The sequence below is a fragment of the Dothidotthia symphoricarpi genome (assembly GCF_010015815.1).
Source record: "Dothidotthia symphoricarpi CBS 119687 unplaced genomic scaffold P153scaffold_10, whole genome shotgun sequence".
NCBI lineage: Eukaryota > Fungi > Ascomycota > Dothideomycetes > Pleosporales > Dothidotthiaceae > Dothidotthia > Dothidotthia symphoricarpi.
In genome coordinates, this window is record NW_022985017.1 from 1366406 (window position 1) to 1393518 (window position 27113).

Consider the following 27113-nt stretch of genomic DNA (forward strand, 5'->3'; position numbering starts at 1 on the left):
GACTTCGGCCCGTTCGCTCACCACCGACGCTCACCTCCGAAGGCGAACCTGCACCCCGCAATAACGCTGCATCGGCAATGAGGCGACCGCCGAGAACGACATAAGTATTGATTCGTGTCAACCGAGAACGACATAACTGACGCGTGTTTATCGAGCACGACATAACTGACTTCCTGCTAGTCCGATAAGAGAGCACATCTAGATGCGGTAACTATCAAGGCCAGCCGACCCTCGAGGTTACATATTAAGTTTGGCTTCCCTTCGAGGTAGCCGCAACTTCATCGCATCGTTCATATCATCGATTTTTGCAGTCCGAACGGCTACCTGTTCGTGTTTTCATCAACCTTGACATGGCTGAACCTAGCACACATGTGTCGAAGACAGCCTCCGCTCAAGGACTGGAGGAGAAGCAGTTTGGATTGCAACCGTCCACGTCAGAATACGATGGAGGAAGCGTCTCCTGGACCGTCGCAGAGGAAAAAAAGGTCTTGCGAAAGTGAGTCCCACAACACCGGAAAATGACATCCTATTTACCACCCCGTTCCCAGACTCGACTTCTATCTGATGCCACTGCTTGTGCTTGGATTTCTTGTGCTACAACTTGATCGTAGCAATATCTCCAATGCGTTGACGGACACTATCACCACCGATCTTGGGATCACTTCAAACGACGTGAACCTAGGCAACCAGTTGATGCTTGCGGGCATAATCATCTCCGAATTGCCGTCCAATCTGGGGCTACAGCGAGTGGGCGCTCCCATTTGGCTTACTGGGCAAATGTGCATCTGGGGCACAATTGCTCTAGCACAAGCCTGGGTTACGAACGTTGACTCTTTCTTCGCCACACGGTTCATCCTCGGCGTATTTGAAGGCGGGTACGTCCCAGGAGCTCAATACATGCTCTCTTTGTTTTACACTAGAGAAGAGCTTGCTTTGAGGACTGCCATCTTCTACTTCGGAAATTACTTCGCAACGGCCACAGGCTCTTTGATGGCAGCCGGCATCTTACAACTAGCCGGCCGCAGTGGTCTCTCAGGCTGGCAGTGGCTTTTCATCAGTCAGTCAATTCTTATTCCAGCAGACGGATTTTGCTAACACGCTTCACTACAGTCGAAGGCATATTGACCCTGGTTGTGTTTCTTATATTCGTTCTCTTTCTGCCGAAAAGCCCTATGCAGACCAAACCCATTCACGGTTATTGGGATGTGTTCTCCGAGAAAGACAGAACCATCATGTCAGCACGCATGCATGGCTTGGACCGCAGCGCCAAAGCCAATATGAGTTGGATCGAAGTAAAAGAGGCTCTCCTAGACGTCCGCCTCTGGTTGCATCTCATACTCAACGTGGCCAGTCTCGCGCCCAAAGGCGGCCTCCAGCTCTACGGGCCCTCGGTTATCAAAAGCCTCGGATTCTCCAAAACCAAGGCCAATGCACTCAACTCTGTCAGCAGCTACCTCGTCGTCGTCTTCTCCTTCCTCATCTCGTATGCATCCGATAAGACACGCCTTCGGGGCCCATGGTGCATTGTTGCATTTGCCTGGTCTATGGCGTTTGCCGGCGCACTGCATGGCTTGCCGCTCAATGCGAACAGATGGACCCGGTACTGGGTGTTCACGTTCTTGGGAAGTGGCAATGCGCTTGCGCAGGGATTAAACGATGCATGGCTAAGCGCGAATGCAAAGACTCCTGCGAAGCGGAGTATTGGTCTCGCACTCGTGGTCATGGGCTCTAACTTGGGGGGTCTAGCAGGACAGCAGATGTTCAGAACTTCGGATGCACCAAGGTACCAGCGAGGGTTTCTCGCTATCTTGTGCCTCTACGCGGCGTCTATTGCGATCGCATGCGGTATAATGGCGGTATATTGGTGGACGAATAAACGAAGTGCAGAGGTACATACGGCTCAACAGAACGAAGACCGCGAAGATCCAACGACGCAGCCATTCGTATGCCAGCTGTAGAATGTTTGCAGCGCTGTAGAGATGGTGTAACTAGATATTGCTCGCAAATCTTGATTGTACTTTCATTCAACGTTGTTGAGTTTATAGATTTAATCTTTTCTTCACACTCTTTTCCACGCGCTGGCAACTTTAAATATGTTCTTTTTCTTTCCTAGCTGTTCTATTCCTTCCGTCTTATCGGTTAGCTACATTCCAGGATCAGGCAGCCTCTTGAAAGGGATAATCAGACGGTAGGACCGAAAGCGCTGCACACACCAACGAAATCACCAAGACGTCCTTGGTGCCTGTTATATACGTAGCAATTGTCGCAGCTAGATTATCGACGTTGAACAATAGCTGGAATTTGTGGGCGCTGATGACTAGGGTTAGGGCGACATCGAGGTTGAATGCATCAGTGAGAGGTGCATTTAGCATGTGATCAGTGAGATGGGTTGATAGTGTGGCAACGAAATAGGCGCAGCTCAATGTCTAGAAAAGTGAACAACTGTCAACGAAGATGCACGACAAGTCAAAAGATTTTCTTGAATAAAATCCATAGACTATATTCTCCACAGCGAAGTCGAGCAGCCTTGCGTGGAGTTTCCGCGAGGCCGTTAGCGACCCTTGTTGGTGGGGCATTACGCACGGGCCACAAGCACGACTCGGATTCCTGCACTGCTGTACTTGCTTGCTGGAAGAATGGGTGTCGGTGTTCTGTATTTAGATTCCTAGCATTACTTTGTACCTGCCCTAATGATTGTATAGGATGGGATTGGAAGAGGCTTACAAGCGGCTGCCAGCGCCTGACCCCTGGTTTCCGCGGCCAAGCTGGCCCGGAACCCCGCTTCCTAGTGCCCAGCTGATGCGCCTCAGGCCCTCCTCCATGTAGTCGCGCGGGTGCGCGAATCCAATGCGAAACATATCCAGTGACTCGCTGTCAAAGTTTCCTCCCCATGCCACGTAAACCTTCTGTTTCCGCAACGCTTCCTTGACCTCCTCCACCACTGCTCGTCTGCCGGCGAGTTCCGGGTGGCGGCGACGATACGCCTTGCCCAGGTCCGCCCAAACGAACAGGGCCGCGTGCGTGCCCGCTGTGAAAGGGATGGCGTGCCGCCGCAGGAAGTCGGTGGTGAATGTGTACGCGCTTGCCAGCCGTCGTCGGTTCTCTTCCAAGTAGCCTGTCGTAAACCTGTCATCTTCCAGCATCTGCGCCACGACGTGATCTGTAATAGAAGACGGGTACGAGTAGATAGCAACCGAACCCAGAGCCGCCTGCAGCCCATAATTGCCCGAGACGAGGCATCCTATACGCCATCCGTTGGCACCAAAGTCCTTGGAAACTCCCCACAGCACATGCACCAAGGCGGGATTGATGATACCGTCGAGGTCCAGGGAGAGCACCGAAACGAAGCCTGGCTCACTAAAAACAGACAAGGCGTAGACCTCGTCGCTCACCAGATGGATCTGGAATCTCTCACAAAGCAAGAGCAAGGCCTGGAGAACATCGCGTGGGTAGCAGCGGCCTAGCGGGTTGTGAGGTGAGCATAGGAGCAGGCCCTTCACGACGATGCCTTGCTCTCGTGCACACATGAGGGCCTCCTCATAGCACCCAACGGCTGGCAGGCTTAGCGGGTCCAACTCGCCAAACGTGACGGGCACCGTCCGCACACGTGGTCGTAGGCTCAGCGTCACCTCTCCGTAGTATGGCCTTCCTAGGAGGAAAGCGTCGCCCGGATTGGCTAAAGCCCATACCGTGTGCTCGAGCGCGCTGGAAACGCCGTTGGTAACTATGATCTGGGAAGCTTCCACGGGCCGATGTGCTTTCAGTTGTCGAGTCAGGAACCTGGCCAATGCCTGTCGCAGTCGTTGGCTACCCAGTGGGCCGTCTTGATACGTTAGAACGCTGCTATATAGATTGATGTGGTTCGCAAGAAACTCCTTGAGCTCAGCTTGCATCAGGTGGTTTTCAGCCACGCCTAGGTTCACATAGCCCCGTGAGTCGTGCCTGTTCCATGGATCTTTCATCACGTCCCACATCTCATTGGATGCGCTACTGGGAACTTGATCCTGAGCTCTTTGCGAGAGCATGACGTAGGTAGCGAATGGTCGCCGTTCGTGAACCTGTTGAGACGGAGGAGATGTCGACCAATTGTGGAGATATAATCCTCAGTCGAGACTTTGCAAAAGTTCTATAATCGCCTAAGGAAGTCAATCAACAATTAGACTAGAACTTGCAGTTACTGAGTATGTACTGAAAAGAAACAGATGCGCTTAAATACTTTTACGCCTGCTTCTTGATCTATACTATAAATCAAAAGTCTTGTACATAAGCCTCTCGTGTGGCACAGACTGCGATATTAGATAAGACACAGTAATAAACAAGGCATGTAAGGCTGATGTAAGGTAATCTGGGGCGTATCACCCCTGCTCTCATCATGGTCATCTTGTGCAAAGCCAGGTATCGTTAGAACGCGTCATGTAAACAAATATCAAGTGTAACGAATCTTTTTTACACGTATGTAGTCCACAAGGGTTGTAAAGCTACGCCATTATTTCAAAGTACTAATGAAAATAGGATCTCTTGTTCATGAATTAGTATAACTCTCGTAAAGAAGCTGATGATGGCTAGAGACAAAGAACACAGGTCAAAGAGCAAGAAGGTAGTGTATAATAATTGCTCATTTGCTGCTATTGCCTCCATCTTCCCACCTGTAGAAGATTGTGATTGGCGCTACCTCAGGTTGCGCAAGGACTTCAACTTGCAACTCCGATCTTTGAACGAAGGCGGCACCCTAGGACTTCATAAGCTCATAGGCTTTCCATGTGGATGGGACGAACCGTTCGAAATCCAGGACGAGTTGGAACTGCGGCCGCAGTCAAAGCATCTGGAAGTGAGGATCCTGAGGAGGTCAGACGACCTCATTGTGCTTAAGACTGGGGAGAAGGTGGCTCCAGGTCTGTTGGAGGAAGCGCTGTCGAAAGACGCGGCTGTACGAACCGCAATCTGCATAGGTAATGGGTTCTTCGAACTGGTCCTTCTCGTCGAACAGTCGCGTTCCCTCGAACTAAGTCAAGATGCTTTTGTCGATCACGTTTGGAACCTGGTTAACGATATCAATCCCCTGCTAGATCAACATGCGCGCATCTCATCCAAAGCGGCGATCATCCTGAAGTCACCCGCAAAGGAGATTCGACGCTCCGACAAAGGTTCTGTGATGAGAAAAGAGGTACAGGAAGATTTCAAGTCGGAAATTCAACAGGCCTATGAGGCATTAGAGTCATGTGCTACAACCTGGATCTTGCAGCCAGACAACCTCAACTTTGAGTTGGTCGATTTGGTAAAGAGCTTGTTGACACACTCCGGTCGTGCAAATGATGCTCTTGGTCTCAAAGATGATATGTTCGAGGCAGGCCTGGACTCGTTGGGAACCGTTCGTCTTACTCGCGCTATCAACGCTGCGGTGCGGAAGGTATCTACAGTCACCCCGCCCACAATCAAGCCCGATTTTGTCTACCGCAAACCAACCTTCAAGCTTCTTGCAGACGCGTTGAGGCCTTTGCTGATGGGCAAAGATGAGCTTCCCGTTTTAGAACAAGGTCGGGAAGTGCAGATGAGATCTATGTTGTCCAGTTTTCTCGACACTCATCCTGCCGAAATGGCAGGTGACGGTGCGGTTGTCCTCCTCACCGGATACACGGGTAGCCTGGGCGTTCATGTACTCCGACAGTTGGCAACCAGCAACCGAGTTCACCGAGTCATATGCTTGAATCGCGCAGTTTACAGGGACGGCATGCGCTTGAGTCCATCTGTCCGGCAGGCGGAAGCCAACGCAGTCGCAGGGGTCTCTGTTCCGGTCCACATCTGGGAAAAGGTCGAGTTCTTGGACGCTAACATGCAAGCACCGGACCTAGGCATCGGCAAACAGGATTTCGTGCGCCTCGTAGGATTCGTGACGCACATAGTGCATCTCGCGTGGCCGATGGACTTCAAACGTAGCTTGAAGAGCTTCGAACCTCACGTCCAAGGCACGAAATTGCTGACCGACCTTGCCATTGCCGCACACGAAGCCAGCGGGGGAGCCTTGAGACCGCGGCTCTTGTTTGCTTCGTCCATCGCAGTACTTGCACGATACGAGACGAAAAAGGATGTTTTGGTGCCAGAAGCAGCCGTTGACGATCCCCTAGTCACAGCTCCAATGGGATACGCAGAGGCAAAGTGGGTTTGCGAGCAGCTGCTCAGTTCAAAGGAGCATCAGTACCGAGACAAATTTGATCCGATGATTGTCACAATCGGCCAACTGAGCGGAGCAGAGGGCGCTGGCGTGTGGAAGGTGGAGGAACATTTTCCCACGCTCGTGAAGATGTCGCAGAAAGTATCTGCTTTGCCTGCACTGAGAGGTGTAAGTTTAGGATAATTCCCCATGTACCATGGCTGACGAGGCCTTGCAGAGTTATTCGTGGTTGCCCGCCGACCGAGCAGCCAAAGTGGTAATCGAATTGCTTTTTCAACAAGACCCACCAAAGTCTGTTTTCTATCATGTCGAGAATCCCATTCGTCAGTCAAATCACGATCTGGCTATCGTTCTACAGCATGAGCTGGGCTTGGTTGGACCACTGCTGCCGTATGATGTGTGGCTTACAAAAGTTCGTGAAACTGGAGACGCGAATGAACTTCTCGAGTTCTTCGAAAACGACTTTGAAAGGCTTTCTGGCGGAACTATATCTTTGGACACACAAATAGCTAGGCTGGCATCCCCAACCTTGCAGAGGACCAGCGGGGTGAAGAAGGAGTTGATCGAAAAGTATATTGAGACATGGAAAGCGATGGGGTTCTTGTCGAGAACGGATGGAAAAACTACGTAGTAAATCCCAACTCTTGGCACATTGAGGCCGTTTCAACCTAGACCATTTAGCTATTCTACCCTATGCTCGGAAGAAGGAAAGATTCAAAGTATTTATCTAACGTCTCTACTTCGGCTAACGGTGCCGTGATACCAACCCACAAATCCGGCCGGATCACAGCTAGACCACCATTTTCACGATCGGCGCCCCACATAGTGTGTGCATTCTCATCAGGTGCGCGGTCATCAAACACAAAGGTGGCCACCTTTTTCAGCTTTTCCATTCCTGGTGACAACAGCTCGTCCAGCTCGAATGGAACGCATTCCACGACCACGACAATGTTGAACGTCGATGGACCTCCAAAGCGTTGGTAGAATCCCAAGGGACTAAGGGACTCAGTAAATTGGCTGATAGCCTGACGCACTGGACCACGGAGTGACGAAGCGAAGAGCACAATGTGGAACGTGGCTGCACCTGTCAACTTGTCGTACAGGTAGCCTGTCTCGGCGGCGGAAAAGCAGACTCGTGGGTTTGGTGCGCGCACTCCGTTGCGAACATTCAAGGCTACCTGCTTCTCCTTCTCCAGAGACGGGCTGATGACAGAAGCCTTGTATGGTGCATCCACGCCAAGCAGGAAAGGGCCGTTCCCTTGAAAAAAACTTGCCAGAAGTTGCAGGTCCCTCTGCGGAGACTCGCCCGTGGGTTCCTGCTCGAGTGATACAGGTTTCAGTTCATCGGGCATCGAAGCAGCGACCGAGATATCAACATTGCACACGAACCGCAGATATCTGCCGGAGACCTTGATGATACGAACTGCATGGGGACGCCGCTCAGCAGTGTAGGTGGGCAGAAGAGCTTCATGCCGCGCTTTGTTACGGGTTACAAGACCCAATTTCCATGCAAGATTGGCAGCATCCATAATCGAGGCGTTCAGGCCAAAGGCACCCATGACGCTATGAACGTGCGCAGCATCGCCGACGAGGTGAACGCGATTGTCTGGCGAACAAAAGGACTCTGCGACTCGCTCCGAAACTACGTCTCGTCAGAGTAGATCACGTCTTGCAGCTGGCGAACTTACTTTTCCAAACGGCGAACCAGCTTAGCGGCGCTGCAAACTTGAGCGTGTAGGGAGCGAAGATCTTGTTTGCCTGCTCAAGAACCTCTTGAGGAGTGATGCTGTGCACGTCGACATTGCCTCCAGACTCCGCAAACGATGCATCTTGGGCCTGTCGGGAGGAAGCAAGGGGGCCAGTCTTCGAAACGTCCAATTGCGTGTATAGTCTAGCAGATCAGCTGAGCCTTTTCCAGCACCCTTGTGCACATACCTGATGTACCCGTCCTCTCTGGGAATGATCACACATCCACCATGCTTCGAGCTGATGACGGAGCCAAAGACGAAAGCATGAGGGTAATCCGAATCGTAACGACAATCCATGATACCCCAGTATATGTCTGTGCTCATGCCTTCGAAAGGGATCCCCAATTGTTTGCGGACCGTACTAGCAGCTCCATCGCTGCCGACCAAGTACTTCGCCTTGACGAGCTCCCGCGCACCAGTGCGAGAGTTATATAGCTTAGCATGAACCGGATGAGAAGAATGCTCGTCGATTTCGAATTTGCTCATAGTCGTGCTGCGTTCGACGAGTGCTTTGTGACGTGTCAAGTCACCGGATGTAGATTCTCTCAATTTGCCCTTGAGTGATGATGTGAAGGCCTCGATAGCGGGAATCTGATTGGTGAGATGGACCGAACAGCAGTTTCTTGCCGTCCTTGTAGATGGCTGTTCGTTCGATCAAAGGTCCTTCTTCCGCGACCTCCTGAGCAAGACCCCACGTCGCCAGGGTCTCGAGGAATCGCGGCTGAACGCCATCAGCTCGTCCTGCTACGAGAGGAGCATCGGCCTTGTCTGATGGTAGTAAGCGCCGCGTCGTTGCAGTTGCGTGATTAACATACCAATGATACGAAAAGTCACGCCTTGCCTGGCAAGACTGATGGCAACTTCGAGGCCGCTGGGTCCGGCTGCAAGGTCGCGTCAACAACAGAGACATTCCATCCTTTTCCACTCTACCTACCTCCACAGATGAGCACGTCGATCTCCTGCTGGGGCTTCCACCAAGATGGGATACCATGTGGTGTGTTGGTGCCATCGTAAAGCGTTGGCCATGTGCGCAAGACGTTGATTCCAATCGCATTATGCCTAGAGCTGGTCACTACCTCTTTCGAAGGAGGTAAGCTGGAACTGTCATCATCGTGTTCGACCTCCCATCGCCGAATTTCGCTACGCTCTCAAAACCCTCGCTCCCATGTGAATGAAGACACTGATCTTGCCATCGCTCAATTGCAAATTGCTCGTTTCAATTGTCGTATCACTTTTCTTGATTTCGCAACTAAATTTATGTTTTATTGTCCAGGTGAACCTTAGAACGTACTCAGTGGGCGAGGTCCGCCATACTCCGGTCCGCGGAAGACGCCAGTCGGCGACAAAACGTACTCCAGTCTCTTGGTATCCCAAGCTACAAACATTGTGAGAACCTCAACCAGGTTCTGCCCATTTCAACATCCAAAATATCTCATACATCTGTTCCGTCACGCGCCAAGATTGACCGGGACTATGGACCCCAACTCAACCTCGACCAAGCTTATCCAGCTCGGTGTGCTGGTGCAATCGGCGCTAGCTACACTGATAATATCGAGCAGAGATGGCAAGGACTTTCTCCCTCCGAAAGCGCTGTTCGATGCCCAAAGAACGATCCTCTCTGCAGCTGGCATGCTCACTGAGCTTGGGAGCACACCGAGCAACCGCCTTTTGGAAGTATCGACGCAATATTTCGAGGCACGTGCTTTGCACATAGCAGCTGAAAAGCGGATCCCAGACATGCTTGCCGGCTTCGATGAGAGGGGTGTTGCAGTAGAGGAACTGGCAGAGCAGGTGGGCTGCGACGCCGCGAAACTATGTCAGTATCACCGTTGAATACGTACATGGGAAGACCTCAGCCGTGCTGATTGACATTTCGATGATGTTAGCTCGGATCATGCGCTGTTTGTGCTCCATCCACATCTTCAAGGAGGTTCAACCCGACCGCTTCACGAACAATGGTGTGTCGGCTGCTTTGGTGAACAACGAGCCTCTCAGGGCATACATCGTCATGTTGTACGTCGGTGCAGGTCCTCAAAAGAAGACAACATACTGAACTCGCATGCATAGTGCATTTGACACATACTCGGCTTCTGACCACTTCCCTCGATCCCTCTTCGATAAGAAAACGGGCCCTTCGTACGACGTCGCAGAGACTGCGTTTCAGGCAGCGGTAGGCACGCACAAGCCACGGTGGGACTGGCTCGAAGAAAAGGTTACCGTGCAGGACTTGCAAGATGGCCGTTGCGGTACCAAAGGGGAACACAGCGGATATCCCGGCCCTTTCGGCTCCGAGCTTGACAAGGCAGTAGAGGGCAAGGCTGGCTCTGAGCTAGTAGGGCGGCCGGAACTGCCCATCTTCGGTCTCGCAATGGTTGGCGGAGGTGAAGTCTTTGGCAAGGCTCATCTGTATGGTGGGTGTCTTGAGTAACAATGAGGGCGTGCAGCAGCTAACAACCCGGTCAGATTATCCCTGGGAGTCGCTGGGCTCCGCCCTCGTGGTTGACGTGGGCGGAGGCGTCGGCGGGTTCAGTCTTCAGCTCTCGCGAATCCATCCGCAACTACGATTCGTCATTCAGGATCGTGCGGCGATGCTGAAGCAAGCGGAGACGGTAATCTGGCCAAAAGACAACCCGGACGCCATCGCGCAACAGAGGGTGCAATTCTGTCCTCACGACTTTTTCGAGCCCAATCCAGTAAAGGAGGCCGACGTGTATTGGCTTCGATATGTCATGCACGATTGGTCAGACGACTTTTGCGTCCGGATCCTTGCAGGCATCAAGCCCAGCATGGGACTGCGGTCGCGGATCCTGATCTGCGATCAAGTCATGAACACGACGCTGGGTACAGAGGAGCTCACCGCTGCACCTGCTCCTCTCCCTGCCAACTGGGTAAGATGACGACCTAACGAAGTGCATCGGAGACTGACTCGACAGGGCTATTACACGCGCTACTCGCATCAACGCGACCTCGCGATGATGGCGCTGCTGAACGGCATCGAGCGCACGCCTCGCGAGTTCCGCACCGTTATTGAGAAGGCGGGACTGAAGTTGCTCAAGATATGGGACTGCCGTAGCCAGGTTTCGCTGGTCGAAGTTGTACTGCCGGATTCGGAGCTAGTGTGAAGGAAGAGAGTGGCGAGTCAAGCGAAGTGGGCTGACTAATATATGAGCTAGCACAAGGTCACGTGCATCATGCTTCCCCGCACGTGCTCAAACATCATCCATGTATATGTGCATCATAGTCCATTTAGCTTCCCATAATGACAGCGACCTTTGCAAACTATCATCCATACTTCATCATTCATACTCCTTCGCCTAGACTTACCGGCTATTCCCTTATCGCGATGACCTTCACGCATCACAATCCGTGGTGGTGCTGACGTCCTTCCAGCTCTCGAGTTCGGCCTTGTACCGCTCGATGTGACCCGAAACCATCTTGTAAGCATCGCTGCCCAAGCTCAGACGCGCTGGTAGCTCTCGTCCCTGGCATCGGCCCGTTCCGGTGAGTGCCTCGACGATCAAGCGTGCGCCTTTCTGCGGGTCGCCGGGCTGGTTATGGTCGTAGGCCTCGAGACCCGCGTAAGTGCCGTCGACGCCGGCAGCCAGGTCTGGGATGCGCTTCGCCGCAGTCGTCTTATGTCCGGCGCTCAGGAAGTTGGTGCGGAAGTAGCCAGGTTCGATGCACGTGATTTTGATGTTGAGATGGGCGACTTCCTGGCGAAGCGCCTCGGCGAGGATGGTGGAGCAGGCCTTGGTGGCGCAATACATGCCCGCAGCAGGCGTTCCGTGCCAGCCACCAATAGAGCCCAGGTTTGCGACGACGCCAGAGCGTTTCGCACGCATCACTGGCAGCACGGCGCGGATGACGTTGAGCTGGCCAAAGACATTGGTGTTGAATTGCGCTTCGACCTCGCTGCGGCTGCACTCCTCGACCCCGCCAGCCAAGATGTAGCCAGCGTTGTTGACTAGTATGTCGATCCCGCCAGTCTTCTTCACGATCGTGTCGACCTTGCTGCTGAGCTTCTCGTCGCTGTCCAACACGTCGAGCTGCTCCGTGATGGCACCACGCTCAGCAAGCTGGGCAAGCTTGGCCGGATCACGCGCTGTGGCAACGACTATGTCGCCGTGCGCCAGCGCAGCCAAAGCAATTTCCTGGCCGAAGCCCGATGAGCATCCTGTGATAAGCCAGACTTTGCCCATGATAATAGTGGTAGTAGTGGTGATGGTGGTGGTAATGGCGGTTGTCGCGTTGATTCTGTACTTATACTTTGTCTTTGTTGTGTGGCGTGGTTATGCAAGGGGGGGCCGGAGTCGGCAGGTATCGAGAGACCCAACTCACGGACCGGAGTATACAGCGCAACACGGTTATTATACAATGTTTGCTGTTCAATTTGCTCCAAATAGCGCCAATTTTGCACTCGGAACGTCATGACTGGCTCTACCGAACCCATTCGTAGTCTCCACGGCTTCAAGGTAATGCCCTTCTCATCGTTTCCATTTTGCACGTAAATCTCACGCACCTCCGAACAGTGGTTTCTAGTCGTGCTCGCCATAGTCTCCAGCCTCGGCCTGTACGCTCTCGACAACACCATCGTCGCCAATATTGTTCCCGTTATCATCCAAGATTTGGGCCAAGCAGAACAGCTAGCCTGGCTTTCCGTAGGCTTTACCGCTGGGGGGCTCTGCCTTCTCCTACCCCTAGGCAAGATATATTCTCTCTTCGACCCGAAATACGTCTACCTCACTTCGGCTGTCCTTTTTTTCGTCGGCTCTGCTCTGTGCGGTGCCGCTCCCAGCATGAACACCATGATCGTGGGTCGTGTTGTTGCTGGCATCGGCGGCAACGGCTTGTACATGGGCTCTGTTACCCTCCTGTCACTCAACACATCTTCCCGGGAGAGACCTGTGTACCTGAGCCTTAACGGTCTAATCTGGGGTATCGGTACCGTTCTAGGGCCAATCCTGGGAGGCCTCTTCGAGAGAGTTGACGCTGGTGGGTGGCGATGGGCCTTCTACATCAACCTCTGTGCAGGTGCGCGCCCGTGTGTCGAGACAGAAGAATCACACTGACTCGGGACTAGGCGCCGTCATCACTCCCATTTGGATCTTTCTCCTCCCCTCGGCATCACCGTCAGACAAGCCCTCTAAACGCTCTCGCGCCGCCCGGCTGGACTGGCTGGGCACTATCCTCATCCTCGCTTCTATGCTCCCTTTGGTGCTAGCAGTAGACTTTGGTGGCAGGCTGTTCAGCTGGCGTAGCGCTGCTTCCATTGTTTTGTTCGTCCTCGCCGCCATTTTTCTCGCCTTGTTCGCACTGCAGCAACACTTCAGCTTTACTACCAACGAGCGAGATAGACTTTTTCCCATGCATTTCATGACCAATCGCCATGCTGTGCTTCTAGCTGTACTTGCTGCTGCATGCGATGTGTTCACTTTTGTCCCGATATATTACATCCCTCTTTACTTCCAGTTCACACGTGGCGATGATGCTCTAATATCAGGGGTCCGGCTTCTTCCCTATATTGCACTTCTCAGCGCTACTATGTTGGCCAACGGCGCATTCATGTCCAAGGTCGGGCAATATAAGGCATGGTACGTCGTCGGAAGTGTACTCGCGCTCATCGCCACTGTTTTGTTGTGTAAGTCAACCGGTGAAATTTTCGTCGTGAGCTCATACGTCAACAGCTAGAGTAACAACGGATACTCCGGCACAGAACGTATACGGATTCGAAGTACTTCTCGGTTTAGGCTCAGGCGCATTCGTACAAGCCGGCTACGCTGTCCTCTTCTCCATCCTTGAGCCTGCGGATATGGCTTTCGGCACTAGCTTCATGATGTTAGGTATCGGCTTGTCCAATTTTCTCTTTTTTCGTGCATTCACTGATATCAGCCCAGCGCAACTTTGCGGTATCACCTTTGGCCGAGCTATTGCTAGCGCAATCTTCGTCAACGATGCCGTCTCCTCGATCATGTTGGTGCTGCCTGATTTGCCAAGCGACCAAGTTCAGCATGCAATAGAAGGAGCAGCAGGCGAGCTCTTTGCCAGCCTCGATGAACAGTCACGGATAGCACTTTCTCACGCGTTGGTCATTTCGTTACGAAAAACGTGAGTAATCTTCGCTGATACACGTCGATCACTAAGTAATCTCGTTTCATAGATTCATACCTTGTTATGCAGCGGCAGCATTGTGTCTGGTTCTGTCCATTGTACTTCCCGTAGGTTCGTCCACTTCCTAGCAATCGCCCGCTAATATTTGCATAGCACAAGCAGATGCACGCAACTCCACCGTCTGACTCGGAAATCGCACGGCCAGAGAAAGACGATGGTCGTGTCAAGCAAGCAAACATACTTGAGCGTTGATGGAATTATGCCTTAGTGCGAAACTATGATCATACGCTTATGTAGTCGACTAAGAGGGATCAGATGTGTCAGGCTCTCTTCTTAGTGGTGATGAAAACTAAGAAGAAAAAATGTCCACTGGTGCGCAGTCTTGTGTGTATTGAAGTTCGTTCAATAACCGCTATTGTGCAAGAACGGTCCAAAGCACCCCAATAGACATACTATACAGTGCGACTCAACACGGCGGCGTTGATGCTCAACCCCACCAAAGTCCAACTGTTAACGCGAGTCTACCACCATTCTCATCTCCCTCACCGGCATCAACCGGCGCGATTGCTCGCACTCTGCTGTGTGGTTTTCTTTCAGTGTAATAAATCCGCTACATGCCAGGGAGCGTGTACCTTGGTTTCGTGTTGCATCCTCCCATATCGTAGTGGTTAGTTCAGCCATAGACGCTTCGTCTCTTCACAACTACCCTTACTCGTTCCTCGTTACGCGTTTCGTGAGTAGAGAACTGAGATCGCGAATGTAAACATCAGTATATCAGCAACTTTTTATGACAACCTTTTCTTCACCAAGAAGCGTTTATAGAGCATGCATTGGTCACGTAGGACACAGCACGCTTAAAAGAGTTGCAGAATGACACCAAGTCGTCACTGAAAAGTTAATCACCCTTTCTCCGTCAGTGAATCGTGACATATGCAAAAGCAGAAAGTTATAGGATACAAACAGCATTATATTTCTGGTTTTGACTCTCTATCCATCTACAACTGGAGTTTCTGACCTCCCGTGACCAACCGCTGGAAGACCAAAGAAGGACCATACCGCCTCTGCACCGTCTGCAAGCGCTTCACGTTTCGCTCACCATAAGACTGCAACACTTGCTGATTGTGATCTGAGTAGTTCATCATTCTGCAATAATCAGTTTCCACTAGAACCAGCCAGCACGACGCGTAAACTCACATATACGGAAACAAGATGCCTAGCACACTTGCTCGTACCTGCAACGTGCGTACAAAGATCTCCCACGCTGGAAACACCTCCTCGCTGTCCGCTCCATTGTTGAATATGATGCCAAGGTAAAAGACTAGAACCGAGTCAAAAATACTGCGTTACTTCCCCGCTGGACTGCAATCTTACCAGAAAGAGTTGTGTTCGGCTTTGCTTGGCCAATGCCCAAAGCGTTGTGTCCGCGTCTTATGCCCTCAGCAATGGCATGTGGTGTAATGGGCGTTACGGTGTGCAAACCATTAAATCCACCAATGTGAGCCATGGAAACGCAAAACTTCTCCCACAGATCAAATAGCTCGCTAAAAAAAGCTTGATCGGGATACACGGTAAATGTATAGTGGGATTGGCTGCAGCGTGTCAGTCATATTGATTGAAGCCGACCTATTTGCGAAATCAACTCAAACCAACCCGTCAGGGAAGCCGGCGACAAGCTCGTTGGCTAAGTTGCCATACTTCCGCAACTTCAGGGTCTCGTTTGTGTGTGGAATCTCGCTCCATGCGCGCAGCGACTCGGGCAACGAAGTTACGTTTCTATTGGACACAACGGGCGTATAGCCGTACGTTGTGTTGTCAGCGAACACGTATGTTGGCAGCACGTGCACATCCTTATCCTCGATCGCGGTCTTGACGTGGTATTCGTATATCGCCTTCTTGACTGCTTCTATGGAGCTGTGCGGGTACGTGAAGCGGCCACCGAAACAACCATAGCTAGGATACAGGACCAGCTCGTAGTGCGAGACGACACCAAAGTTGTTGCCGCCGCCCTTGAGCGCCCAATGGAGGTCGGAGTAGTGGGTGGCATTGGCAAAGACGGTAGTGCCGTTGGCTAAGATCACGTTGTGTCCGGCAACGTTGTCCGCGCCCAGGCCGTGCCGATTGTTCAGGTACGAAAAGCCGGCGCCCAGCACCAGACCGGTTCCAACGGTGCCGAACCGGCCTGCAACGACCATGTACCCGCGCGCTTCAGTGGCTTCGTAGACTTCGGCCCAGGTAAGACCGGCGCCTACGCTCACCGTGGCAATATCGTTGCTGAAGGTGATGTCTTTGATAATTTTCATGCTCACCAAAATGCCATCATCGATGTTGGCTGCGGCGCGGATGGCGCTGTGGCCGCCCCCGCGGATTGCAAAAGGACATTCGTTTGCGGTGAAGATGGATACGGCGATTTCAACATCGGCAGTTCGTGCGGGGAGGAACACGCAGGTTGGGTTCAGCCATTCAGTTGCCGCTACAAGCTGTGGTCAGCATTGGACTTTTTTTGCTCATCAGAAAGGAAGCAAAGGGAGCTGTGTTCCACAAAGAGGCCAAAAAGAAGCTGAACTTACACCAGAAAGACGTTTTGGTCTTGTAGTATATGGACGAGTTTGATACATCTCGCGAGAAGGTTGTATTCGGCAGTTGGGCGGCGAGTTGCGAACACTGCAAGTCTTACTACAGGGCATACAGCGAGTTGGTGAGGGGCCATCTTACGCATTGCGTTACGGCTGCATCCTGATAAGACAATGCAGTCACAACGCCGAGCAGCGTAAGTACGCTAGCTAGGCTTCCAGCGTGCATGTTCTTGCTAATAAAAGAATTGACGCATGTGTAAGGTTGTGCCTCTTCATCGTATCCTATATATGAGATCGTCCCGGGATCCTATTGGAGTGAAGATACTCCGGTCCCGTTGTATGTCTCGAAGTGACCTGTCTTCGGCCCTGTACGCGGGTCCCAATCGATCTTGCTGGGTATAAATTCACCTGAGTGGTTCGCTTACCTATTTATACCGTGGTCTGGATTCAAAAGACAGCGACCTTTTCACCGCCACAAACCTTGATACCCCTAGCAACATGAGACTCATCTATGGTTTGCTTGCATTGGCCAGCAGCCAGCTTATCGCAGCTGCTCCTGCGATTGCTGCTGATGTCGCTTCGGGCGAAGGTAAGCCAAATACTACGGTTCACATTGTGCCAAGGCTGACTACTGCATATCTGTAGCTGTTTCGTGCCGCGATGTAATCATCCCTGTCCATATAGCAAAATCAGCTGCAGGCAACTTCTCCACCGGAGCTTACGATGTCAATGTTCTCTTCGCATTGGCCGCTCGCAAGACGCTCGTCGCAGCCGACTACAACATCTCGGCTCGTATTTGCGAGCCCCCCTCTCATGTCGCTGCCCTCGATACGGTGCAGATACTTGCGCACGGCGCCACGTTCAACAAAAAGATGTGGGACTTCCCGTACAAGCCACACATGTACAGCTGGACCCAGAGGATGACGAGTGCGGGATACACCACTATTGCTGTGGACCTCCTCGGTACGTATTGCCTATAACTACCATTGGAGCTCACCTGATTTGTGTTCGTGCAGGTACTGGGAACAGTAGTTTCCCGGACGGGCTCCTGGAGGCCCAGACGGAGACGTGCGTACAAGCGATGCATCAGGTGGTACAGAAGATACGTGAAGGAATATACGTTGGCCGTGTATTCAAGCAGATCGCGTTCGTTGGTTTCTCCATAGGAGGTATCATAGCGAACGGGCTGGCCGACAAGTACCCCCACGACGTCGACGTTTACGTCTTGATCGGCATCTCCTGGGATCTGACATGGATCTACCCGGCCTTCTTGGCGGGCCTGCAGACCTCGGCCCGGACCATAGACCCTGAGCGCTGGGGGCATCTAGAGGCATATTACCAGACGCAACCCACGCTTGCAGCACGGGAAGTAGCGTGTTTTTATGGTGATTACGACAAGGAGGCCCTGGAGACAGACTTTGCCACGCGGGATTTCGATACCCTTGGCGCTGCATTGACGTTCACATACCATCTGGTCGCTGCTCCAGATTTCACGGGACCGGTTTTCCTAGGCATCGGTGAAAGTAAGGCAGTCCGCATGAGGCGTTGCTGTTGAGCGAATGTGGCTGACTGCATACAGACGACGGGACGTTTTGTGGCGGCCCAACATGCGGCAGCCAGCCGTACGCGGTTTACGACAAGTTCCCCGCTGCCTCTGCTCACAGCGTCAAAGTCTATGAAAATACTGGCCATGCAATCTTGTATCATCAAAGCGGGCCGCGGCTGATGGATGACGTACGGCTTTTCTTGGCCGCTCATCGGCCTTGAGAGAAATCGAGGGCTCGCGGAGGGTGGTAACGTGTTTTTCCGCCTGGGTCAGTGGAGACAAGGTTGTTGGCTGTTGTTCCATGTAAACTTGTCAGCATCTACCTTTTTATCAGATTGTCTCACTCGAACAGGCACAGTCTCTTGCCATAAATACAACCTGTAATGTGACCAAACGACCTGAACCTCCCATGAACTTCTCGAGATTTAAGCTAGTAGTCATCACGTAATTGTCACGGGATTGATCTGCACATTACATTCTCCGTTAGCCGAACGTAAGAATCTACGGTCTAGATATTTAGGTTCTACATGATACCACCAGGAACAGAAATATAGGCTGTCGTCTAGTCATCCAAAATTCGTTCGAGTTCTCCAAGATCAAGGCAAGATCTCTATCTGCGACTTCCCTTGGCTCGTGCTCACAATCTGCAGCAACTGATCCATCAATCCTTTCTCGTAGTCTTCAAGAACCAGAGTAACGCGCTTATAGGTCGATGTCTCAAGTGGCTGTGGTTGACGAGGGGGTTGGGAGAGCAGGGAGTCCTTGGGCACTGGCGTTGTATGAGCTAATCCGGATGGTATGGACCACGGTGCGTTGCTAACGGTTGGCTCAATATGTGTCATTGTGAGCAGATCGAATGATCCGGAGTGGCCTCGAATGGGTAGTTATGCTCGACCCTATCAGTGTCAAGATGCATGTCATTGCTCACGGAGAATGGAAGAGAAAAGATATGTTCGGTTGGCGTTATGGTTGCGGCTCTTGCAGTGAAACCGAAAGACGGAAAGGGTGTGAGATATTGGTCAAGACCCATGGGGTCTTGACCGGTTTCCTCGGCCGCGAAACCAATGTTTGTCTTCAAGATATCGTCGTCGTGACCGTTGTTCGTATTGTTGTTGTCGTCGCCGTCATCTTCATCTTCATCATCATTGTCCTCTTCCTCTTCTTCATCGTCGTCATCTCCTGCAACATTTATGAATCTGTGTTGGTCATCATCCTCGTCACTTTCGACATCTATCGTATTCCGATCTGCAAGGGTGACCAATGTCGAGGACGACCCGCGTCGAATGAGGATCGTGTACCTGTTCTTTACATCGTTACGAGAACGGCCAAAGAAACGTTGGTCCCGGATTGCCTTCCAGTTGCGGCCCGATTTTTGCACTGCTCGCAACAATTGGTCATCCTGGGTTGTTTTCAGCGCTGCCATAACACACAGAACGGTGCGCGCGGGCCGGCCCGCACGCCACAGAAGCAAATGATCATTTGACCAACCTCGTCTTTCGTCCACTCTTTCCGATTCGACTGAGGGTCCAGATGGTGCTGCCATCGCTTTGCACATTCTACACCCAGCAGCGTCAGTGTACGCGTACTAATGGCCGTCTACGAGCGAGACTTACGGTCTGCGCTGCGGCATCCAACTCCCTCTGCAACAAGAGTCCAACTGATCGATAAGCTTAGGCTGGAAGATATGAGAGTTGGGCAGACTTATTTACCGTTGGCCAAACGTTTGCACAGCTTCACGGAGCTTCGCATTCTCCTCTGCAGCCCAGGGGCCTTTCTTGAGTCCCCCACTCACGTGGTTGACCCAGCGCTTACGGCAGTCCTTGTTAGACCTATCCGTAAAGTTGGCAGCAATTCGATTCCAATCCCAGACACTGTTATAAGCTGGACACGAAAGTCTTAGCGAGTAAACAAATAATGTGCTAGCTACACTCGGCTGACTGTGACATACAAGAAGTGACTTACACTGCTTCATCGCTTCTTTGTACAGCAACGAGTCCTCCTCTGCAGTCCATCTTCTTGGTGATTTTCGCATTATGAAAGTGACAACAAGCGTGAGAGAAGACGACCAACGCATAAACAAGGTTGTGGGCAAGGCGGCTCTCGAGGCTGAATCCAGTGCGAGTAGTCTCGACTTCCTTATCAGCTAAATTTAAAGATACAAGCGATGCAGGTATACAATATGCATTGTCAGGCCATCCTGCAAGCCACAATATCGCACTATTTGGAACGCTCTCGAAGTGGCGGTTCTCTCTACGTTCTAGTGACACACTGATTACTCCACTGTTCTTGATTCCCACGAGGCTTAACTGCAGATGGCTTGCCAAGAAGCCAGTAAGCGCTAGTATCAAGGTGAAACCTAATTAGAGGCGGAGTTGTAGAGGAGGGTGTGCAACCGGAGTTGTTCGCCTCTTTACTTGGCATAGAACCTCGAAAGAGTGTAGTCGTAGAAAGGTGATAAGCGACTTGTAGAAAGGATAGGTAAGCGAATACGAGCTAATTGCATAGGAGTCGAAATCAGATCGGCCCCAGAGACGGTTTTAGTGAATTCTCAATGGTCAACCTGTTTTTGAGGCCATCCGGAGACGAAGTACAAGTATGTTACGAAGACCAAAGAGAATAAAACGTTGAATTCTAGCATACAGAGCATACCGCAATGATCGACTAATAATAAGGGCGAACTCTTGCCTCACATGACATTAATCATGATAGCCCTTAAACCGAACCCAGAGCTTTTGGTGGTCGTCGGTATTCAAAGGCCAATGGCGAAAGTCCTCATCCCAGTCGCTATATCCTTCTTCGATCCACCATGGGTAGCCTGTGGCTTCGATTTTAGGATCGCCCCATAGGTCCATAATGCATTCAGTGATTTCTCCGTACCAATCCCAGCTTTTCCCACATGATTTCATCAGCATATCGCATCGAACGAGGAGTTGCCAGCAGTGATCTAGGTAGATCCTCAGCTCATCCACGTTGTCCTTGTGCAATGGATCGTCAGCCACTGGAATTCGACGCGCCGGTACATAGCCTGCAAAGCCCAATATCTCCAGTCCCAATTCGACTGGCAGTTTTCCCGCTTTACACACCAAAATGCGAGTACGCGCAACATCCTCCTTTGTCGGAACATATCCATAACCTGGCTGTCGTCGCTCCTCCACAGCTGTGAGGCCTAATAGCTGATCGTGTGACCAGTGATAGTCGGCAACGTATACGCCCTCTGCGATGCCAAAAAATTCCCGATGAGGATAAGTATACGTGTCAAGATTTGTCTTCGCAGTACAGCGGAACAAGGTTCTTTGGTAGGACGTGGTGTTCCGATAGTCTGCGACGGCGATTCCAGCATTATTTTCCTCTCGCGCCGCTGGGTCATATGTCTCGGGCTTCAGAAAGAATACATTCAAGCAAATGTACGCCATGAGAGCCGAGCGCATGACCTCGGCCCAGCCGTAGTCTTGGGGACGGTCGTACGGGAAGGACCACCAGTTCTCCGCCAAGTCGAAGTCCGGACTTGCGCACAGCCTAAATAGAACTTCCATCTCATCGTGAAGAATGAGGATCTTAATGAGCTCCACGGAAGTATGGTGGTTTTCTCTAGTACTGCTACATGTTTGCGGACAGCTTCGCCAGCTCTCTACGAGGAAAGAGGCACGCTTTTCGATGTCGAGGAGCGGGCAAGTGCAGTCCACCTTCAAGGCATTCCCGATGCGCCGGGCGCATCGGTGCCGTAGGTGGAAGATATTGTTCGAGCGACACTGGTTCAGAGAGCGGGTAATCTTTTTTTCGATAGCGGCTGTGATAACGATGTCGTCAAGCTGGGGCGGGTCGTATGTTGGTTGATATTTTAGGCGTTCTGTTTCTGAACACTGTTCTAAGGTTTTTGCGAATTCTTTTGCAAAGTGATCGAGTTGCCTGCTTTGGCCTGGCTGGTTTCCAAAATACAGATTTGTCCTTTCGCGGTCACCATGGTTCCTTGATATGATGCCGAAGGCGGACGAGAGGGACTGCCACGGGAGACGATGTACCTGGTGCGCCATGCGGTTGAGCGAGGAAGTTTGGAAGAGAAAAATTCCGACAGGCTCAGCGCAATATACCGTATAAACTCGATACCAGTTTACGCAAGGCTAGTTTTCGTCCATGCGCAACCAATACCGTAAAACTCCTGCTCTCTGGATTATCGCTAGCAGGGGGGTGCAAGGGCTGAAGATTGTGAAATGTCTATTGATTCGCTGCAGTTGCTTCTGACTGCGGGAAAAGCGGAATTCGTTGGGTCATTCTGCCTTCATAGGCTTAGTACCCGTGCTGAGCCTCAAATCTCCCCTGCTAGCGATGATCCAACGAGCAGGAGTTTTACGGTATATGAATCCTTAACAGCTGACACGGAAGAATGAAACTCCACAGGAACAATGCCTACGATATCTCGATAGCGGCCGCTAGGGATGCCAATTCATAAGTACGATTCGCCAACCACTAGGTCTTCGCTAAGACCAACGAGGATATCGCTGCGCGCACAACATTTCGATCGCCAAGTTTCTCTATCGTACGAAAGGAAAGTCATGCCCCAGAAGCAAGCTATGGGTAGTCGACTAATCAGAACGCTTCGGTCTCTGCAAAGCGAATCGAAAGTCATTACGTTCAGAAACATAAGCAATGCTGACTAAAACAAGCAATCAGCTTGTGGACGACTTTCGGCGCCTTATAATCGTTGAGTCTGCAGCAAGAATATATACAAAAGAAAACTGGACGGTTCGCCCAGGAAATTACGCAACGACCCCCATCGTTCCACGGACCAGCCCTGCCTTGAGCGACAAGCGCTATCGCGAACCTCTATCCGTCCTACTTGCAACTGACCTTGACCGAGTTAACCATGTCCGTCTTCGACTTTACGGTAAGTCCCAGCTTCTCCTGCTGACCGGCATTCATCATGGTTCTAGCTGGCCCTGAAGCCTGACCGAAATCCTTGACATTGGCGAACGCACCGAAAACGGCGAAGATGGCCGACGATGGGTTATTCACGACTCTGTAGAGGTCAAAAGCTACGTCACCTACGCCTCCGACAATCCTTATAATCCATTCAAGCGTTGCCAGGCCAAGAGACGCGAGTCCCTCGCCAGCGACTGGAATGAAGCCGAGAATTCCTGTGATGAAGAAGAGAATCATCTGCTTCATTTCCTCTTCCGAGATCTCCTCGGCAGTATCGTGGACCTTGTGCATGGACTCGACACCCTGAACCAGCATATAAACTGGAAGCTCAGCTGCTTCAACAATGGTGTCGTCGCGCCAGGCCGACATATGGTACTGGCCGAACTGTTCGTACGCCTGCGAAAGTTGGTCTCCAATAGACTTGTATTGGTCAACAGCAGGTGCGATACCATCTTTGGGATTAGGCACTTCAGCATCGTCGGCGACCACTGCAATCGACAGTTAGCAGATGGACGCTGGCTTTGGATGGCAGAGGTTTGAATGACGAGACTGAGAAAATCCACAAAATACCAAAATGAAGGCGACTTACTGGGAAAACTTTTATTGTACAAGTAGCAGTCGTCCGAGCTGTCTCCGAACTGGCAACCATTTTGAAGGTAGTAACGCCAGTTACCGAATTTGATCCATTCGCCTGGGATTCCGTAGTCGTCGGACATCTTTTTGTTGAAGTGGTCGCCGTTCTTGACGGAGAACCGGTACCTTGAGGAATCCGCATTGCCGCTGGCTGGCGTCCCCAGATCAATGTGATAAACCGTGGGACAAGTTGCGGAATCCAGTTCTCTCCATCAGTGCACTCACTATTAGGTATACAACCTGGTGCCCTTATGTTAGCTCTCGCTCGGTCACACTGCAGTTTGAGCCATCTACTAACCGTTTTGACAGCCTTGACCGGATGAGAAGTCGGAACAACACGGTCTTGAGTCAAGCTTGTCGCAGTCGAAGTACTCTCCGGCATGAGCACGCATGAACTCCAGAATCTGCGGCTGTATGGACCCCAGTATATAGCTGCTATACCATTTGAAGTCGTCATCGAACCCATTATTCATGAGGTTCTGATACTTCTTCAGTGCGGCTTTGTTGTCGTCATAGAGCACATGTATGAGGAACAAGTTGACGCAGTGGCCCAGTACGCTGAAGTCACTGATTTGGCTTGAGAGGTCTTCGAGACTCGAGGGTGGTGTTCCGCACTCTTGTGGCTCGGCGGGGTCACAGAAGACGTCACACATGGGTGATCCATCAATCGGGTAGTCGCCACCATCGCCACCATCGCCCCCGTCACCGGACCCATATTCAGGAAGATTGGGATTAGCTGGCAGAACATTGTTAGCGGTTGCAATAGGCGAACACAATTGGACCAAAACACTTACAGATTAGGCCGTCGTCTCCACCGCTACCGCTACCGCACTCGTTAAAGTAGGTGTAGGCTGTATTACTTACAGAGAGGACATAGAGTAGATTAGCTCAACCTAGTCTACCTTGGTTAGTAAAATGCATAGTATTAGGACAATTAATTAAAGAGTAAAGTACGCCGAAAGCTATCTATAAAACTGCGCTTTCTAAGTTCTATTTTAACTTATTATTCTTAAGAGCTTCTCTAGCTCTAGTATATCTATCTAGGTAGATAATTTTAGCTCTATTAGAGCCTTTAATATCTGTAAATCTTATTATTGCTCTATCTTAGCCTTTAGTCTTTTTATTATACTCTATTAGGTTATAGATACCTCTAAAGTTTAGTAGGATATAGCAAAAATTAAAATATAAATAGAAGTCTAATAGTAATAATATTATAGTTAGATCTTAGATTTATAATACTATACTACTACTATTCTATATATTCTATTTTATACTCTCTTTTATAAAAGTTTTAATATAATAATTCTTAAATTTAAAGAGTTATTTTCTATTTTTTATTTAGAAATAGTTAGATAAAGCTAATCTTAATTAGAAAGTTTTAAGCTAATACTAAATTAGAATAGAAAGTTTTAAACTAATACTAAATTAGAATATTAATTTATTTTAGAGTTTTAGTATATTTATACTTATTATATAAGTAGATAAATATAATATAGTAAGATTATAATATAGTAACTTAGTATAGAAGCTAATACCTAGCCTCTTTATATATAGTAGATATTAGTAAGAGTATATAATAAAAGTATTAAAAACTAGATTAACTATTTCTTAGTAATATTCTACTTAATATACTAGTATAGATACGTATTTAAGAGCCTAGGCAGCTATTAGCTAAAGTTTAATTTAGTTATAAACTCTAGATTATATAATAAACTATAGCTAGGTTATAAAAACTCTAGAAATATTAGGTTATTAATTATTAACCTAAAAGTACGTAAAAATAGGTATATATATACTAAGCTAGTACCTAAAATCTAAACCTAAAAATTAGGTAGACGTAATATCTAAACGCAAAAATTACCTAAATATAATATATAGACTTAAAAATTAACTATATATAAAAATTAACTAGACTTAAAAATTACCTAAACTTAATATATAAACTTAAAAATAACTGGATATAAAAATTAACTAGACCTAATATATAGTGTATATAGAAAAGGTATAGAGTTATATATACTTTATTACTTAATATAGTTAAAATAACTAGTTCTATAGTTATTAGTTTTATAAGTTTAAATCTCCTAAATATAATATTTATATTTAAATTTTATATTAAAATATTTATAAAACTAACCTCTATTAGATTATATACTTTTTAGACTTTAATAGTAGGTATTAAAGTATATATTAGCGTTATAGTGCTCTAGCTTAGTATTTTCTAATATAGCTAATTAGAGTTTTTATTTATGTAGTAAGAGACTAATTAGAGTTTTTATCTATAGAGTATTACTTAATTAGTATAAAGAATATCTATATAAGTAAAAAATATAAAAATAAGCTAAAATATATTAAAATAAATAACTTTATAATATACTATAAACGTTTATATAGGCTTTTTGTATATTTTTTTATTATATAATAGTATATATAGAAAAGGTGTAGAGTTATATATACTTTATTACTTAATATAGTTAAAATAACTAGTTCTATAGTTATTATTTTTATAAGTTTAAATCTTCTAAATATAACATTTAGATTTAAATTTTATATTATAATATTTATTAGACTAAGCTCTATTAGATTATATACTTATTAGACTTTAATAGTAGCTATTAAAGTGTATATTAGCGTTATAGTACTCTAGCTTAGCGTTTTTTAATACAGCTAATTAGAGTTTTTAACTATATAGTAAGAAACTAATTAGAGTTCTTATTTATAGAGTATTACCTAATTAGTGTATAGATTACCTATATAAGTAAAGAATATAAAAATAAGCTAAAACGTTTTAAAATAAATAACTCTATAATATACTATAGATATTTATATAGGCTTCTTATATATTTTTTTATTATATAATAAGGTTTATTTAGTAGAACTAATTATACTTAAATAATTAGACAGAATAAGTCTCTTACTATAGTAAATATAATAACTATTTATAGATAGTAAAGCAGATAATATAAGAGAGATAATATCTTAATTAATAAGTATAAATATATAAAAAGGCTAATTAATATTATTTTAGTTATAAATTCTATAGTATAAAAATAGGTACTATAAAAGGAGAGCGTCCTTAAAGAGTAGGTAAGGCCTTATAACCTTAGGTAAAGATATATAGACAGTAAAACATAGTATATAAAGAAGAATATATAGAACTTTCTTAAGTAGCTCTATAACCTTCCTAGTACTATAAAAAATACTTATAAAGAGATTTATTAATTTAAAATAGTAAAATATAAATAACGTAGCTAACTACCTAAATAGAAGGTATAAATTCTTAGTAGACCTAATTATCTAAGATCTCTATATAAAGTATATATAAAGGAGTTTCTATCTATATAAGTTTAAATAATACTAAAGCTAATTAATTACTAGTCTTTATATTTAAAATTATATATAAACAAGATTAGGACTAT

The 27113-nt window shown here is 48.7% G+C and overlaps 13 protein-coding genes across 13 annotated transcripts; 5 read left to right on the forward strand and 8 right to left on the reverse strand.

The window, feature by feature from the left end:
- The first annotated feature begins 41 nt into the window (after positions 1-41).
- Positions 42-2347, forward strand: P153DRAFT_396948 (MFS general substrate transporter). The gene is made up of 3 exons (XM_033671521.1): positions 42-496; positions 549-1057; positions 1111-2347. The coding sequence occupies exons 1-3, from the start codon at positions 351-353 to the stop codon at positions 1956-1958; spliced, it is 1503 nt and encodes a 500-aa protein (XP_033524083.1). The 5' UTR covers positions 42-350; the 3' UTR covers positions 1959-2347.
- On the reverse strand, positions 2060-4176 carry P153DRAFT_431600 (putative aspartate aminotransferase; the record flags this gene model as incomplete). The annotated part of the gene is made up of 4 exons (XM_033672918.1): positions 2725-4176; positions 2584-2651; positions 2214-2242; positions 2060-2143 (listed from the first exon to the last, which is right to left on the reverse strand). Exons 1-4 carry the CDS (start codon positions 4023-4025, stop codon positions 2060-2062), a joined length of 1482 nt encoding a protein of 493 aa, XP_033524084.1. The 5' UTR covers positions 4026-4176.
- Positions 4177-4558: 382 nt separating this feature from the next.
- P153DRAFT_340831 (uncharacterized protein) lies at positions 4559-6365 on the forward strand (the record flags this gene model as incomplete). Its single annotated transcript, XM_033665892.1, has 2 exons — positions 4559-6091; positions 6123-6365. 2 exons carry the CDS (start codon positions 4559-4561, stop codon positions 6216-6218), a joined length of 1629 nt encoding a protein of 542 aa, XP_033524085.1. The 3' UTR covers positions 6219-6365.
- A 490-nt stretch (positions 6366-6855) lies between these two features.
- On the reverse strand, positions 6856-9110 carry P153DRAFT_376106 (FAD binding domain-containing protein; the record flags this gene model as incomplete). The annotated part of the gene is made up of 7 exons (XM_033669632.1): positions 6856-7811; positions 7858-8060; positions 8114-8410; positions 8448-8685; positions 8733-8798; positions 8852-9062; positions 9099-9110. 7 exons carry the CDS (start codon positions 9108-9110, stop codon positions 6856-6858), a joined length of 1983 nt encoding a protein of 660 aa, XP_033524086.1.
- A 280-nt stretch (positions 9111-9390) lies between these two features.
- On the forward strand, positions 9391-11039 carry P153DRAFT_376107 (O-methyltransferase A; the record flags this gene model as incomplete). Its single annotated transcript, XM_033669633.1, has 5 exons — positions 9391-9708; positions 9767-9930; positions 9985-10298; positions 10381-10805; positions 10851-11039. The coding sequence occupies 5 exons, from the start codon at positions 9391-9393 to the stop codon at positions 11037-11039; spliced, it is 1410 nt and encodes a 469-aa protein (XP_033524087.1).
- Positions 11040-11110: 71 nt separating this feature from the next.
- P153DRAFT_367063 (3-oxoacyl-reductase) lies at positions 11111-12250 on the reverse strand. The gene has a single exon (XM_033668182.1). The coding sequence runs from the start codon at positions 12114-12116 to the stop codon at positions 11268-11270; it is 849 nt and encodes a 282-aa protein (XP_033524088.1). The 5' UTR covers positions 12117-12250; the 3' UTR covers positions 11111-11267.
- Positions 12231-14393, forward strand: P153DRAFT_24233 (MFS general substrate transporter). The gene is made up of 7 exons (XM_033662698.1): positions 12231-12389; positions 12447-12948; positions 12998-13555; positions 13602-13757; positions 13812-14022; positions 14075-14132; positions 14179-14393. The coding sequence occupies exons 1-7, from the start codon at positions 12345-12347 to the stop codon at positions 14275-14277; spliced, it is 1629 nt and encodes a 542-aa protein (XP_033524089.1). The 5' UTR covers positions 12231-12344; the 3' UTR covers positions 14278-14393.
- Positions 14394-14984: 591 nt separating this feature from the next.
- Positions 14985-16860, reverse strand: P153DRAFT_316943 (FAD binding domain-containing protein). The gene is made up of 6 exons (XM_033665008.1): positions 16738-16860; positions 16593-16686; positions 15676-16495; positions 15397-15614; positions 15220-15343; positions 14985-15168 (listed from the first exon to the last, which is right to left on the reverse strand). Exons 1-6 carry the CDS (start codon positions 16822-16824, stop codon positions 15021-15023), a joined length of 1491 nt encoding a protein of 496 aa, XP_033524090.1. The 5' UTR covers positions 16825-16860; the 3' UTR covers positions 14985-15020.
- A 230-nt stretch (positions 16861-17090) lies between these two features.
- Positions 17091-18564, forward strand: P153DRAFT_423222 (alpha/beta-hydrolase). The gene is made up of 4 exons (XM_033672412.1): positions 17091-17187; positions 17244-17561; positions 17615-18121; positions 18178-18564. The coding sequence occupies exons 1-4, from the start codon at positions 17097-17099 to the stop codon at positions 18363-18365; spliced, it is 1104 nt and encodes a 367-aa protein (XP_033524091.1). The 5' UTR covers positions 17091-17096; the 3' UTR covers positions 18366-18564.
- A 191-nt stretch (positions 18565-18755) lies between these two features.
- On the reverse strand, positions 18756-19961 carry P153DRAFT_24356 (uncharacterized protein). Its single transcript, XM_033662699.1, has 3 exons — positions 19854-19961; positions 19758-19801; positions 18756-19700 (listed from the first exon to the last, which is right to left on the reverse strand). Exons 2-3 carry the CDS (start codon positions 19772-19774, stop codon positions 18983-18985), a joined length of 735 nt encoding a protein of 244 aa, XP_033524092.1. The 5' UTR covers positions 19775-19801; positions 19854-19961; the 3' UTR covers positions 18756-18982.
- On the reverse strand, positions 19850-20176 carry P153DRAFT_376113 (uncharacterized protein; the record flags this gene model as incomplete). Its single annotated transcript, XM_033669634.1, has 2 exons — positions 19850-20025; positions 20107-20176. The coding sequence occupies 2 exons, from the start codon at positions 20174-20176 to the stop codon at positions 19850-19852; spliced, it is 246 nt and encodes an 81-aa protein (XP_033524093.1).
- Positions 20177-20767: 591 nt separating this feature from the next.
- Positions 20768-22185, reverse strand: P153DRAFT_340848 (uncharacterized protein). The gene has a single exon (XM_033665893.1). It carries the CDS (start codon positions 22173-22175, stop codon positions 20841-20843), a length of 1335 nt encoding a protein of 444 aa, XP_033524094.1. The 5' UTR covers positions 22176-22185; the 3' UTR covers positions 20768-20840.
- Positions 22186-22971: 786 nt separating this feature from the next.
- Positions 22972-24569, reverse strand: P153DRAFT_396958 (uncharacterized protein; the record flags this gene model as incomplete). The annotated part of the gene is made up of 6 exons (XM_033671522.1): positions 22972-23549; positions 23651-23845; positions 23920-23934; positions 23993-24430; positions 24489-24517; positions 24559-24569. The coding sequence occupies 6 exons, from the start codon at positions 24567-24569 to the stop codon at positions 22975-22977; spliced, it is 1263 nt and encodes a 420-aa protein (XP_033524095.1).
- Between the last annotated feature and the right edge of the window lie 2544 nt (positions 24570-27113).

Coding starts and splice junctions, on each gene's coding strand:
- P153DRAFT_396948 (XM_033671521.1), top strand. CDS start 351: ATGGCTGAACCTAGCACACATGTGTCGAAGACAGCCTCCGCTCAAGGA. Junction 497..548: donor GAAAAAAAGGTCTTGCGAAA/GTGAGTCCCACA, acceptor CCCCGTTCCCAG/ACTCGACTTCTATCTGATGC. Junction 1,058..1,110: donor CTGGCAGTGGCTTTTCATCA/GTCAGTCAATTC, acceptor GCTTCACTACAG/TCGAAGGCATATTGACCCTG.
- P153DRAFT_367063 (XM_033668182.1), bottom strand. CDS start 12,116: ATGGGCAAAGTCTGGCTTATCACAGGATGCTCATCGGGCTTCGGCCAG.
- P153DRAFT_24233 (XM_033662698.1), top strand. CDS start 12,345: ATGACTGGCTCTACCGAACCCATTCGTAGTCTCCACGGCTTCAAG. Junction 13,556..13,601: donor CATCGCCACTGTTTTGTTGT/GTAAGTCAACCG, acceptor ATACGTCAACAG/CTAGAGTAACAACGGATACT. Junction 14,023..14,074: donor GTCATTTCGTTACGAAAAAC/GTGAGTAATCTT, acceptor CTCGTTTCATAG/ATTCATACCTTGTTATGCAG.
- P153DRAFT_316943 (XM_033665008.1), bottom strand. CDS start 16,824: ATGCACGCTGGAAGCCTAGCTAGCGTACTTACGCTGCTCGGCGTTGTG. Junction 16,496..16,592: donor GACCAAAACGTCTTTCTGGT/GTAAGTTCAGCT, acceptor CACAGCTTGTAG/CGGCAACTGAATGGCTGAAC. Junction 15,615..15,675: donor GTCGCCGGCTTCCCTGACGG/GTTGGTTTGAGT, acceptor GACACGCTGCAG/CCAATCCCACTATACATTTA.
- P153DRAFT_423222 (XM_033672412.1), top strand. CDS start 17,097: ATGAGACTCATCTATGGTTTGCTTGCATTGGCCAGCAGCCAGCTTATC. Junction 17,188..17,243: donor TGATGTCGCTTCGGGCGAAG/GTAAGCCAAATA, acceptor GCATATCTGTAG/CTGTTTCGTGCCGCGATGTA. Junction 17,562..17,614: donor TATTGCTGTGGACCTCCTCG/GTACGTATTGCC, acceptor GTGTTCGTGCAG/GTACTGGGAACAGTAGTTTC.
- P153DRAFT_340848 (XM_033665893.1), bottom strand. CDS start 22,175: ATGGCGCACCAGGTACATCGTCTCCCGTGGCAGTCCCTCTCGTCCGCC.